The sequence below is a fragment of the Danaus plexippus genome, chromosome 5 (assembly GCF_018135715.1).
Source record: "Danaus plexippus chromosome 5, MEX_DaPlex, whole genome shotgun sequence".
Classification (NCBI taxonomy): domain Eukaryota; kingdom Metazoa; phylum Arthropoda; class Insecta; order Lepidoptera; family Nymphalidae; genus Danaus; species Danaus plexippus.
In genome coordinates, this window is record NC_083539.1 from 5633733 (window position 1) to 5648086 (window position 14354).

A 14354-nucleotide genomic window follows, 5' to 3' on the forward strand; every position below is an offset into this window, starting at 1 on the left:
TTGCCACAGTAATAATTATATCTTCACAAAATATAGTTTTAATGCATAAAAAAAAAATATTTTTATTTTTAATCAGTCACGGGAAAAGGACAAACAAGAGATACAATAGTTACATCGTCCTCCTTTTAATATAATTACATGTAATACTTTATAACATAATTACACAATACATTTACAATAATTTCTTCAGCATATCAAACTCTTCTGATTATCTAAAAACAACATTATACGGTAATGGCTATAAGACCATGTGAAAAGATATTTTCTTCTTTCAACGTGAATGCACAAATCTTCGTACATCTAGAGTCAATAAATTACGTAAATATAATGAAGGCGATATGAATTATACTGTACAAAGAAAGTAACCCAGTCTATAAAGAAACAAAGTTTTACAAAAAAAAAAAAACACTAGGATCTATGCCAAAGGTCATGTGGGTAAAGCTAAATAAATTCTTAAATATTAAGTAAAGCTGTCACAAACTAAAGTTTCAACTAATGAAAACCTTAACATATTAAGACAATACGCTAAATAATATATACTAATAACCGTACCACTGATTTAATATAGTAAAAAAAATATTGAGCTCCCAATATTAACATGATTTTATGGTAAATACTTCATAGTTACAAACGATTGCGAACTTACACATTTCTCTGATAACACATTTGCAGTGACCGAATCCTAATATTGCATATTACTTATCAATCAATCACTAAAGTTGGTTCAAAGTAATAATAGTAATTTAATATGGCTGGCTTTGAATGGTAACTAAGCAATATGAAACGTTTGCTCTAAATATATCTGGATTCCTTTTCACTTCTAGAAGTTTCCATGATGTCCCATAGAGAATAATCAAATAATTTTTCTGATGCTTACCTAAATAAGACGACTATTCTTTCTGAAAACTATTAAATATTGTTGCACCTACACCTAAGTGCAATATTTAAAAAAATGTGTGTGCATCAAATTTATTGTATAAAGAGCAATGTAAATGTTTTCCTCCTGAAATTGGTAATGTATTTAATAGTTAAAGTTGTATGAACAATTAGCAGAAAAAAAACTTAATTCAATGTCAACCTTTTACTTGAATACTGCAACTGAGCCTTTATTATAAATGATATCTGTGTTCATTTCAGTGGAATACTAGTGCTAGCAATTTTAGCTAGTGGCAGCTATTTCAAGTAATGCATTACGGGGACCAGTTGTTTTGTTCGTTATTTATATTAAAATTTATCTTAAAACAATCGTTCAACACTGTAATATTCTACAAAAATTCTTGGAAATGATTTTAAAATGAATTCATCTATATCAAGTCCAACATAATATTGTCCTATACATTAAGCATAAACCATCTCATATGTAGCAACTAACTTAGTGTTTGTACATTTAGCATGAACAATTTGATCATCATTCAACAGACAAGCCAACGATCGTTAGAATCTCAATTCGCATACAAATAACTCTTAATGACCTAATTAAATTAACATAAGAACCAAAAGTATTTTTACTAGCTAATAATTTATTTACAATAAAAATTTGTGCCTCCTCAGAACAATACTTGATAATTTGTAAATTCTCAAGAAACATATACAAAGTGCAGACAATATTCACATAAAAGTTTAACCTATACACTTATTTGACTATTTTTGCACTTTCATATTTCCAGTTCAGGCTTAAACTCTTAATATCTCAATTTGATTAAGATTTTATAACTCGTCCTCGTCCCTAACTACACAACGGCAAAATATATTTACATTAATTGTATAGAAGGAAGAAATATTGTTACAGAAGGTTGAGGTACTAAGGCGATATACCGCACGTATCATTTAATATATTTTACACAGGTATTACATTAACGTCCACGAGGATATTTTTTTAATTTATTTACACGTTTTTTTAAGTCACGATCAGAAGAAATTTACCAGCAGTGCGGTCAAAATTAATAAAATGATTCAAGACGTCACATCAAATACAATTAATAACAGAACAGTTTCATTCCAAATATTTTCTCTCACCCGCGTTAAAACAGAATGAAAATTGAATGAGTCGTGTAACAGTCATCTCAGACAAAGTATTAAGAGTCACCATTAAATTTATATGAAAAATTAAATATTCTGAGAACATGTAAACCCTATTTCTTATCAGTCGTTTAATGGTAGCCGTCAATTTCCATCGAGCTGGACATTCTATCGGAACTAGAAGTGCTATTCACGCTATAATTCATGGAATAATTTAAATTACTAAGCGACATGTCCTGGGGTACATCTGACGGTGAGGTTTGATAGTAGGGGTAAGAATTTGTGTACGGAGCTGCGGCTGTTTCTTGAATATTTTCTTTATCACTCGCCTCCATAAACTGTATAATACGCTGCGTTGATTTCACATGAGCCACTATCGCCGCCTCAGCCTGGAATGAGAAAATAAGCATATTGAAAATATATATTTTGAATAAGAATATTTGCTTAATATCTTAAACTCGTTTTTGTCAACGACAATGTTTGGATGATATTCGGAATTGGGCTCAAAGAGAAATGTGTAGAGTAAATTAAACAATAAGTATGGAAACTATCCGGCAGTGACATGTTTAGGGTGTTAGGGTACTTAATGCAAATCCATAGTTTTTATAGGGTGAATGCCAATATAAATATGCTATAACTTAACCTAATGTCTAAGCTACAATGATGGAAATTTTCAATAGAACGGTCGTCAAATAAAGGATTAGATAATGAAAAATATAAATCACTACTGTAGTTTGTACTTCATTAACTGTGATCTTATATTCATTACACAATACATACAACAGCTCGTTAAATCTAAGGTAATGTGATGTTTCCCACGAGCAACAAATGTACCTCATACCTCATTAAAACATACTACAAAAGAAAAACAAAATTAACTTTTTGAAAAAATTATTCTCTGAGATACTATTATTAATATTTTTTACATATTGAGCCCCCTTTTAGCCTGTTATTACATACATATCTAAAGATTGTTTTCAATATAACTTTCACATAAACATGTGGAATCTATTTAATATTGTTAACGAGAATATTTTAATATATATAAAAACACTTAAACTATTAACAAAAATATACCAATGTCTTTTGTCTTCAATCAATTAAGCACATTATAAAAAATTACTTAATCAGTGGTTCACATTAAATCTCCCCCAGGATGTGCTACTCATAGAACAAACAAATATGGTATTTGAATACATATTATATATAAAGTTTTCCAAGTACACATGTTTTTAATTTTTATCTTTACCGGCCTCTGCTTATTTTATTCACTAAGCCCCATTTTATTAAACATATGTATTTGTCAAGAGAAAATATAAATAAATAAATATAAGGGTGACTCACACTAGCGGTTAGTGTTAGGAAGTCGAAGTATTTCCTTAGTGTAGGCAGCATTGGCTCGTATCTCGGCACACGGGCTCGAACAGCTAACGCATGAGCTGGGGCCGCGACCGCCATATTGCCTAAAAGTAAGGCGAGATACGCGCCAACCATAGTGTGCTCCATGTGGGTACCGGCACGAGCTAACACTGGAAAATACACAATTTAATGTTAATACTTATACATTAAAACAATTGTGATACACAGTAAAATGTTTAAGAATTTTGTAAGATAAATAAAACGTACTTTAGTACACATTCATATGTAAATGCTTGTGAATGGTGTTATTTTTTGGTCATCTTTGTAATTTCACACTTATATGGTATATAAATTGTTGTGAGAGAGAAGAATTGTATCTACGAGGCATATACACTATTTTAAACTGCACCGTTTTGCAGACATAGCGATAGTGAATAAGGCAATACAATCTAGTGAATAACCAAAATTATATATAAAAATCAGATTGAGTTTTCTTGAAAGCTTGCATTGGATCATAACAAAGAAAAGCTGGTAAGTTTGGTTAAGTAGTTTTGCTATAATAACTTTTTTGGTGATTCTATGTATAAGAAATCATCTTTCCATAATATTTTATCTTTTTTGGTAACTTTATCTTTTTAACTTCATAGAATATTTACATTTTACATCACAATAAAGATGGTTTGCATTATAAATATATTAAAATTTCCCCTTTAATTTCTTAATTCAAATATTTAAAATCTTTTATTTTTTAACTCAGATTTAACGCTTATTTTTTTGTCACAGTTACTGGGAATTTAAGTACAACTCACACAGTTTCAATATGATATATGCTAAAACTGTCTTTTTTATGATATTTATTTATTTTACAGAACATACTATACTGCACTATTTATCTACAAAATAGATTTCATTAAAATTAAACTTACATTTCGCTACTGTTTCTTCGATGTCGTCTTGCGATTGCTTCTTTTTGTCATTGTCTGATTTGTCATCTTTTTCACCGTCTAATAAAGCATCAGTATTTTCTTCCGCCATTCTACATTAACAAACATCATATTAAAAACCTATTACTTAAATAAGTATTAAAACTCAATGAATATAATAATCCTAATTTACCTGGCAAGTTCCACTCTCTTGTAGAATAAGTCAACAATAAGATCCAATGCGGAGGCGCTTCTTGATATTATGTCATGTTCATTGTCGATTCGAATGCGAACGTTCAGCAGCCTTTGTGTGTTAATATCGTTGTTTTGTACTAGATTTATTAACAGCATTAGTACCTAAAAATATTTCAATAATTTGAGTTAAATATGTACTTGTATGTATACTAAAGAGGTATTAATAAAAAAATCTTTTTGTTTTGGTAAATTAATAGCTTAGACTTACAATTATTTGTTCAGAGTATGTAAAATAGAAAAAATTGAATCTTTGAATTCCTATTTCGTGGACACAGTAGTTTATAAGTCTTGCACTAAACAGAACCCATTTAATAAACCTATCAAATACGAAGACATTCCTCTTAAGGTAAATAAGATTCCCCTTCATATTCTTTATCTTGATTCCTAGGCTAAGATACCAGCGGTAAAAAAATTTATTTGACCACTTATATATTTCCACTTTCCTATTTTCACATTCAATCTAGAATCCTTAATTATTCAAAGAAACTTGAATTAAATTTGTAAGCCTCAATATTTGTGTCATTCCAATCTTCCAAGGAGTTAATGAGATCTAAGACTTTAGCGAGTTTTATTCATTTAAATGAAACTAATATTATTCGGATATACTACACGTGCTTTATTTTTCTAAAAAACTACATACTCCCGACGTTTCGGTTACTTTTCAGCAACCGTGATCACGGATTATCTCGTCTGCCCGTGATCACGGTATGTAGTTTTTTACAAAAATAAAGCACGCGTAGTATATCCGAATAATATTAGTTTTTTCCAAGGAGTTGATCAACTTAAAGCCAGAGTCAATTTGTCAACCGTGCGGTACAATTTTACATACTTCAATATCTCAATAGTACTTCCTCATAAAAATGTTCTTCCGTTTAGAATAATTGGCATATGGGGATTTCGAAATGTCTTAGTCTTATGAAATTTGACCTTTATGGCAGAAAGGTCAGCAACGAATTGTCTTATATTTCAGTTGTCAATGAAAAACGTTCTTACAATGATGTTAGCCGTCTCTTATAGAACCTTCTTAAGTGTAAATAAAAAAAACATGCGACACTCACACAAACACTGAATTCAAAGTTCTTGTCATCTGGTATAAAGTTGCCTTGGTTGTTAAGCATTATTAAACATATATCCATTACTGACGCCTGTTCTCCCACTACTTGCGCCCCTAAAGCTGATGCTGAAACAATATAAAACATGTAATGTGATATATGTAGATATTCTGTGTCAATCGGAACTTAACAAGACAAGTAAAAAATGTTTTGTATGGTTAACGAAAACGATTGGTTTTGATAAAGCAAAGTATACTAGTGGTTGCAGGAATCCGCGTTTAGTGTCATATATGCCTCTTAGCTTCACAATTTAGACGTAAACATATATAGGTTATTTTTTTAGTAGTTTAAGATTTTTTTTTTAATATTTTTAGTGTGAGTCAAATTAACCTTTTTTCCCATATAAAAAGCGACTTCCAATAATTTAAATTAAAATAAAACTTTCACGCAAAAGTATTATGAATGAATCTATAATAAAAAAAAAATATACGAAAATGTAGGAAAAAATTACAAAAAATATAGTATATCACCTCATTTCCCAAACACAATGATATATACTCACAGGCGATGCCGAAGGAGTGCGACAGGTTGACGAGGACTTTGAGGGCGGGTAGCGCCGCGTCTAACAGCGGCGGCCTCAGCTCGGGCAGAGCTCTAGCGTCGGACGCGCAGCGGCGGAGGAGAGAGCACAGAGTACCCGCCGCGCCCAGCGACCCCGACACCAGGTGATGCTGGTTGGCCTCGTTCTGCTGAGTCACCTGCGAGGAGGTTTTATTTGCTTTTCATTAGATAATAAAGGAAGATTCCTAATCATCTTCTTTGCTGATTAATATGCATGGAGGTTTTAATGTTTATAAATAGATATTTGGAAAAAGGAAATAATTTAAAAATATATATTTTACAATTTTTTTTGTCGTAAGCTCGAAATAAACGAATTTCGAATTTTTTTGTTAACAAAACTTGTTTTGTACATTTCGTCATATATCATTTTTTTTAACTAAATAAGGCATAGATGATAAAATCATTTAAGTTTGATTACATTGTCAGTGTAATTTTTTTTTATGTTCCTCGAATCAGAACCAATTTTAATCACCATAGCTACTACTTTATTAATCTCTATAAATTTTAATAATTTTTGCAATTCATTTCTTTTTTATTTCTCTCAGATATAGAAAATAACTTTAAGCTCTATGAACATTTGCTTTTACATCGATTAATTTTAACAACGTTGCTGACACAAACAATAGGCATTGAGATCAACTCAGCTAAACGACACCTTATATTAAGCTTTTTAAGAGTAGGATTAACTTATCTATATAGCTAAGGTTGAGGCCATACCGCTCACAAAAATCCATAGTATTCATAACATAGCTTTTTTATTTCGACTTTATAGTACTTGACTGACATTCCACCCTTTGGAAAGTGGAAATGAAGTCGTAGGAGGTGGACGCGCATTATCTCAATATTAACATATTCACCCTTTCCCAAGAAACCCAAATTGTAACAACACTTATATAACACTCTATATAGCATATAATCTATGTACTTACATTCTCCAACACTCGCATACATCTATCAGCTTTCCGTAGTAGATCGAGCTCGCTGTTGGTCCAGTTCGCCGCCGGTGAGTCTAGGCCGGCGACACAGTCTTGTATAGTCCTCACTATATGGTCGACTCCACCCAGATTACGAAGCTCTTCCTTGAACCACTCGCCAGCTCGCTTCGACGTTAGCGATAGAAGCGTTTCCATCGCTAAGTGGCCCACCTTAATTATAATGTGGTTATTATTTTTTTATACGTTAATTATGAACAAACATAAAAGGTCATCGACCTTATTTCTTAATACAATAATGATAAGCTTGTTGTGGTATTTATAACCAGTCAAACAAAAAGAGATAATCGAAATTGGTGTTCTTCAGGGTAGGTTGTAGGATTGACTTTTTTCTTATTTCTTATAAGTAATAGATTATCCTCTTCTTATAATTTTTATTATATTAACTGATGAAATCAGGAAAATTAAATTCTGATGTCTATAATTAATGTAACAGTGAACAATAATCTCTGAATCAGATTCATTACATCTTTAAGTAAAGTTTTTATATGAAATATGTAACAGTTTTTGAATTTTGATGCGATACTAAGACGAAAACAATAAAACAATGTTTAAGTATTATGTTGAATACATGAAGACCTGTAATGGTCACTTCAGCTGTTTATTTGTTAACTATGAAACTTTTTCTTAAGATAACGCATATGAGTATTGTCAGTTAGTTTACTCACAGTAATATTTTCTAAATCCAAATGTTTAGCTTTTCCCTTGCTCTTTATTTCCGCACATAATTCTCTAACCCTTTCCTGTGTCTTAGCGAGTTGAGCTGACGTGAGACCGCAGTCGTCAAGGGCGTTTCTGTAACACGATATTAATTCATCTATAAATGATATAAACATACATTTTGATGTATTATTTAATATTCAAACGGTAAGTTGGAATGTTTGTAATGTTATATCGGCTCTTAATTTTTTTTTTTGTATCTGTCTTTATAAAGGCAAAAAATATACATAATTTCTGTTTAACTATCGGTTTTACGAGATACTTCTTTATGACAAACGGACGGATAGCCAAGTCTAAGTAATAAGCTACGGAAACATTCAAAAAGTTCGCTAAATATTTGAATAATTCATGTGATATTTTCAATTGTTCATTCTTATTGGCTAATTGTGATCTATTTGATTACAAAGACGTCATTGCTATCAATAAGTAAATTAACTATAAATAGCTCACTTGTGTGATACATCAGACTCGAGCAGATTCAACATTAGTTCGAGCGATTCGCGATCCAAATCCATATTCAATCTATCTTGAGATAACACAAACATCACTGTTGCTGTACATAAACCCAAACTCTGGAAGGAAAAGAACATTTAAATAAATATCATATAAAAAATTATAAAAAAAAAAATATTCAAATTGTAAAAAACAGTGTTGCCAACATCTATTCGTCAATACAATTAATTTCCTACGATTTAATAACATGTTTACTACAATTAAAGTTCATCGAACAGTCCTTGACGTACAAATTTATTACAAAAAACTTTTAATATAAATAAAATAGATTCGGTAAATTGAAGCTACATATTTGAATATTATGTTACCTAAAGGGAAATTAAGCCCAGTTGATGTTAGAGACAAAAACTGTATTTATGAATAAAAAATATTAGTAGTTTCTTTTAATAGGTCAAGTTGAAAATATATTTATTGAATGCATACAAAGACTAGATTTTTTTTTTATCATTTTCGATATTTCTGTAATGATGAGATTCACTTAAGGAAATTCTAGATGGCAGTATAAAACCAAGAATATTTCAACAGCATACCTGATCGTTGGTGGCGTCGTGGAGCGCACTGAAGAACTTCTGTACGGTGCCGTGCGCGCGCAGGTGCATCCTGAAGGCTGGAGCCGTGCACTTGCTGGCCAGGGTGATGGCGGACAGGCAACGCGTCGACAGAGGATTGTTGTCCTAGGAAATATAATTACATTTAGTACGATGCTGTGCGTTATACTACGGTACGATGCGTTACGTTACGGTAGAGCATGAATGCTATAGAATTATTAAAATTAACAGATTGCTGTTTTGTTAAAAAAAATTCATAATTCTATTTATAAAAGTTTGGGTAAAATTCATAGAATGTTTATGTTTCCATACAATATGTAAAAATGTTATACTATGCTAAAAGAAAATATATTTTTTTTATTCGTATATATATGTTTGCAACTCTGTGATAGTCTCTTAAGAGATCTTAATAGAATCTCATGATGTGTGTTATTTGATAAATAAAGCATTATCAGAATATAATAAAATTAACTAACTAATGATTTTCATAAGGAACTTACATTAAAGGTTGCTAAGGGAATGTCTTAAAATATAAGTAACAATAGTATTGAATATAGTAAATTCAACAGTTATGCTGAGAGCTTTTGATTACATGTGGTAATTTAATTATCCATAGGCAAAATAAATAGTCTTTATTGATGCTCAAGTTATAAAACTATAAATGGAATATAAAGTCATTTAAATAATGAATTGTTTGGGAACAATATAAATTATGTCAAATTCATTATTCATGTTAAATTTTCACAAATATACTGCCTATTTGTAATTCATTTATAATAAGTACTATAGTATTATACGATATTCTTATTGGTTATGGCAGTGTGTTGAACCATAGGCAAAGAGGATCAGTTGTAATTATTGCCATAGAAAAAAATTAATTATAATATATAATTTAAAATGCCATCTGTATTTTTTATTTATATACAGTACTTATACTTTAGAAACAACTTACCTGTAGTGTGTCCAAAAAGTATTCTATATCATCATTGAATTCTTGGTTTTCACCAATTTCTTGCATTTGACGAGCACACCTTGTCTTCTTAACTTTGTGTACTATAGTATCATACTGAAAGCCAATAAAAGTAATTAGTGCAATGAAATGAGATATGGTTTTTATAATTATGCTAAAAATCATAGTTTTGTATATAATTTCATTGCTGTCACCTCTTTGGCACCTCTCATACTGCTATAAGGTTTCAGAGGTTCATCTAAGGTTGGATCATCCATGGCAGAAACCCTTGAAAGATCTTTTGAATCTGCAGCCTGATTGTTGACCTCTGAATTTTCTGATTGCTCAGGCCTCGGTGTTTCATTACCTTTCTATAAAAAAAAATTTACACATAAACAAATGAGAATAAAAACAATAACTCCTCAAATTATAAATCTTCATTTGATTATAAAGTTATAGCATATTTGGAATAACATGTGAACTTTTCACATATACACATATTGATAGTTTTCATGTCATTTTTATAAAATAAACTAAATAAAAACTCTACATAACTCTATATTAACTTACTTCATTAGCCCATTCATGTTTGTAGAGATGGCGTCTCTTTCTAGCAGGCAAGGGTGAAGGATTATCATTTACCAAAGATTTACTCTTAAATATTGAACCTTTCTTCTTGGTTATGACTAATTTTACACTAGGCTTGTCTTCTACGGGGGGTTCTTCAGTGTCTACTCCATGAGGGGGAACAAATACTTCATCTTGATTTTTCTGAGGTTCATCCTCAGAGAATTCCTGTGGGCAACTGTTGTACGCCGAATCTGTTGATTGTTGTGTATTTAATTGTGACTCCATTGATTCAGGCATAACAGGATCCATTGGGTGATCTTCCGAACAGTGTTCTTCAACCTCTGCAGTATTTTCTTCCTGACTAGGTAATGCTTCCTGGTTATCGATGTCTGGACTTTGATGTTTATGTTTATGCTTTTGTTTTTTATTAAATTTAGCTTTTGGTAATATTTCTGACTTGCCAGTTTCGGTGTTACCAGATAATATATCAATTAAATCAGTCTGTTCAAAGTGAGATTCAGGTTCATTATCAATTCCTTGTTGATTTTCTGGGGACGTTAAAGTTGATGATTCTGCAACAGTTTCTTGCTTTCGTCTACCTTTTTTAGCTTCTTTCTTCAAGTCGCTAACAGTTCTCGTTATATGCTTACTGGGTTGTTTAGCTGACAAAGAATAAACATCATCATCATTTTCACTATAATTTATATTCGGCCTATTTCTCCTAGACCTTCCTGCAGTACTCTCGGGTGGTTTAGGCTCAGGTGTGAGTTCTTTATGATGCTTTTCGGTCTCCACAGTCTTATTAATTGTACTTGTAGAATCAAGCTGAGCCAGTTGAGACTCTATATAATCCATTTGTTTATTGTTACAAGATTCCTTGTCAGATTCACTTGTAGGTGATGCCAATGTTTTGTATAGATCATAAGTATCTGACCCAGGAAGTGGAGATGAAGCCTTCTTAGAAGATTCATCATCAGTATTTTTATGATGCCGTTTATGAGATTTATGTTCTTTTTTATCCTTCTTCTTCTCTTTCTTTGTCTCTTGATTTATACCAGAACATTTTATAGTTATCTTTAAGCCTTCTTGTTTTGGTGAACATATTGAATCTGCAGTGGGACTCCTTTTAGCATCAGAACCAATAGAGATATCGAAATGTGTGTCCAGTGATGAATGTCTATCTGAACTAGGTGATGTCAAACCCTCATTGGAATCAGTACTTACAATTCTTGAAGTGCCTTTAGATATTCTGAGCACGATAGGTGGTGGTTTTCTTTCTTCATTTGAATCTTTACTTGTAGATGGACTTGCAACCTCGGTTTTTATGGGAGATGGGCATTTTACTAATGGGCTAGCTTTAGGTGAAAGTGCCTTGTGAGATAAGGATTCATAACGAGTTAATTCTGGTATTGGGCTGTTACTTCCATCTTCTGCATAGTTAATGACCTTGTCACGATTACGAACCAGATATCTCTTATTTGGTGGTTGTGAACTATCATTAGACTGATCTTCCTTCTTGGCAGCTTTAGTTGCTAAACCTCTTCTAGATTTTCCTTTTTCAGAGTTGCGTCTAGGTAATTCAGGTGAGGAGGAATCTCTGTTGTATCTGCCCCTCTTATTTGTCCTTTTTTCTTTAGTATTTGAGTGTTCAGGTGAGAGTGGTGCAGCACTTACCGGTGGAGCGTAAGTTATCTGTGGTACAGGTGGATATAACTCGGCATTACGGGATTTAAAAAACTTCTTAGGTTTGGGTGGTGGTTGCTCTGTTTCCACAGCTGGAACGGTCAGTGGACTGTTTTGATCCTGTATTGACTTTTTATGTATGTTACTTTGATATGCTGAAACACCAAAAAATAAAAACTTTGTCAGTATAAATAACAACCTACAATTATTTTGCTCATAATGCAATTGGTTCTTTTATAAAAATCTCAGAAATGGAAGCGCAACTAAAACGAAATTGTTTACGTTTTTCAGGGCCAAACAAGAATCACTATGAATTGATGTATGATATTTACCGTAAGGGGCGCTCCTTATCGAAGTAAAACTAGTAATTCCCCACTTGCCAACCGTCCCTGCCGATCGGGCTGCTGTAGGGCAATTACTGTTTTCTCTAAATAATGCACTGTCCAGCGGCACAGCCACGCTACCGCTTCGGCCTCTGCCCCAGCGCGACATGCTGATAATTTCATTAAATACTATGACACCTGCGCCGTCTCACAAAATCAATCACTTATTAAAATGTCACAAAAATAAGTACCACATTCCGTCTTAAAAGTGCATTTCACGTTAAATGTATGTTTAATATTGAATGTACACAACAATAATAGTGATTACACTTTCTCCAATAGCCATGAAAACACAACTGATGTAGATAACACACCCGCCATTTTTACAGGAGCTTACTTTCCTTACGGACGCATTCGAATAAGTTTCTATAGATAGCAATCACCTATGAAGTCAAGTTTAACTTTATAACGCACTATGCAGATTATGGCTTCGCATTTTCTTTGAACGTATGAGGTAGCTGTTAATAATTGTTGACTTAAGCATTTATAATGACAAATTGGACGTTAACTACGATGTTGTCATCTCACAACACTAGCAGCGCCATATTGGTATAGCAAAACAAGGAAGCAAATAGAACCAATAAGAATTCACTATGGAATATAGACTATACCTCACTCTATTATTAGTCTCTGTTACCTTATGGCAATAGACTATAATATAAATTCGAGCAGTTTTTATAAGTTCTAAAGTTGTAAAAAAGAAAATATTTAGCTTTATGGTTGAAAAAGATTTTAAAATAAAAAATTAAATTGTTAAAAATTAGAAAAAAGTGTACATAATGGTATAACATAAACCATCCAATTTTTTAAGAACGGTGACTATACATTTCAAAATAGACCAAAGAGTTATTAAATTCAATATTTCATTATTCGACATCAGGGATTTATCAAAAGCTTCAAACTAAAACGATACATTACATTTACATAAAAGTTATAATATTAAATAAAATTGGTATGTCTATTGTCTATACATTTTATTTTTTATTAGTAAATTGATGTCTAAATAAAATTTCAAACTGTACATTTTCATATTCATCTTGTTTTTGTTTTAATTTGATAACTAAATCAAGGAAAATACTAGGCTATGTCATGCTTTGGTTTTCTTGGGGCGTCCGCCATATTGAATGAAATTGTCAGAGTGACGTCTCTTTTCTTACTATGCTTTTTCAACGGATATGTTAATTTAAATTTTAAATATTTATTCTAACGAATAGAGTGGATTAAATAAAATTACAAAACAAGCAAATATTGCATGTGACCCTAATAAGGAGTTTAAATATGAATATAATGATGGAAGTGATGGTCATTCTGTGTAACTATCCTTGCCGTTTCCATTTGATCCTTTATATTTTCGAGCTTATTAACTAAAATTTTTAGTCCTTATTTAGGTAAACTATAGGTAGCTGGTATGTATTTCTTGGATCAGTTTTCAAATATGGTTATTTAAAATAAATATTGTTTTTGTGTTATTTTGCTCTTTTGAAGCTGTTATCTAAAACCATATTATTATTTTGAACTTTAATAAATCTTACATTTAGATTCGTTGTTGAATTTAAAGTTGGGCAGAATCGCGTGATGGATTATTCCGATCACGTTTATGCATATTTCTAAAACTATCTACTATTTTTACGTCACAACGCCTAAATATCGAAGCCCGATACATCCATAGATACCCTATGACCTATCCTTTGCCTCGAAATTTTTACCAGTTCAACGAAAATGAAACTATGCGTTATAGTACAAGTTTCATTGAATTTTGTGTGTAAC

General features: G+C 31.7%; 1 protein-coding gene across 1 annotated transcript; it reads right to left on the reverse strand.

Annotated features, from left to right (window-relative positions):
- Positions 1–109: 109 nt before the first annotated feature.
- LOC116769351 (protein wings apart-like) lies at positions 110–13125 on the reverse strand. The gene is made up of 14 exons (XM_061527856.1): positions 12537–13125; positions 10522–12359; positions 10167–10322; positions 9955–10068; positions 8985–9128; positions 8392–8513; positions 7890–8016; positions 7159–7374; positions 6171–6366; positions 5615–5736; positions 4495–4658; positions 4305–4414; positions 3364–3548; positions 110–2408 (listed from the first exon to the last, which is right to left on the reverse strand). The coding sequence occupies exons 1-14, from the start codon at positions 12694–12696 to the stop codon at positions 2151–2153; spliced, it is 3912 nt and encodes a 1303-aa protein (XP_061383840.1). The 5' UTR covers positions 12697–13125; the 3' UTR covers positions 110–2150.
- Positions 13126–14354: the final 1229 nt, after the last annotated feature.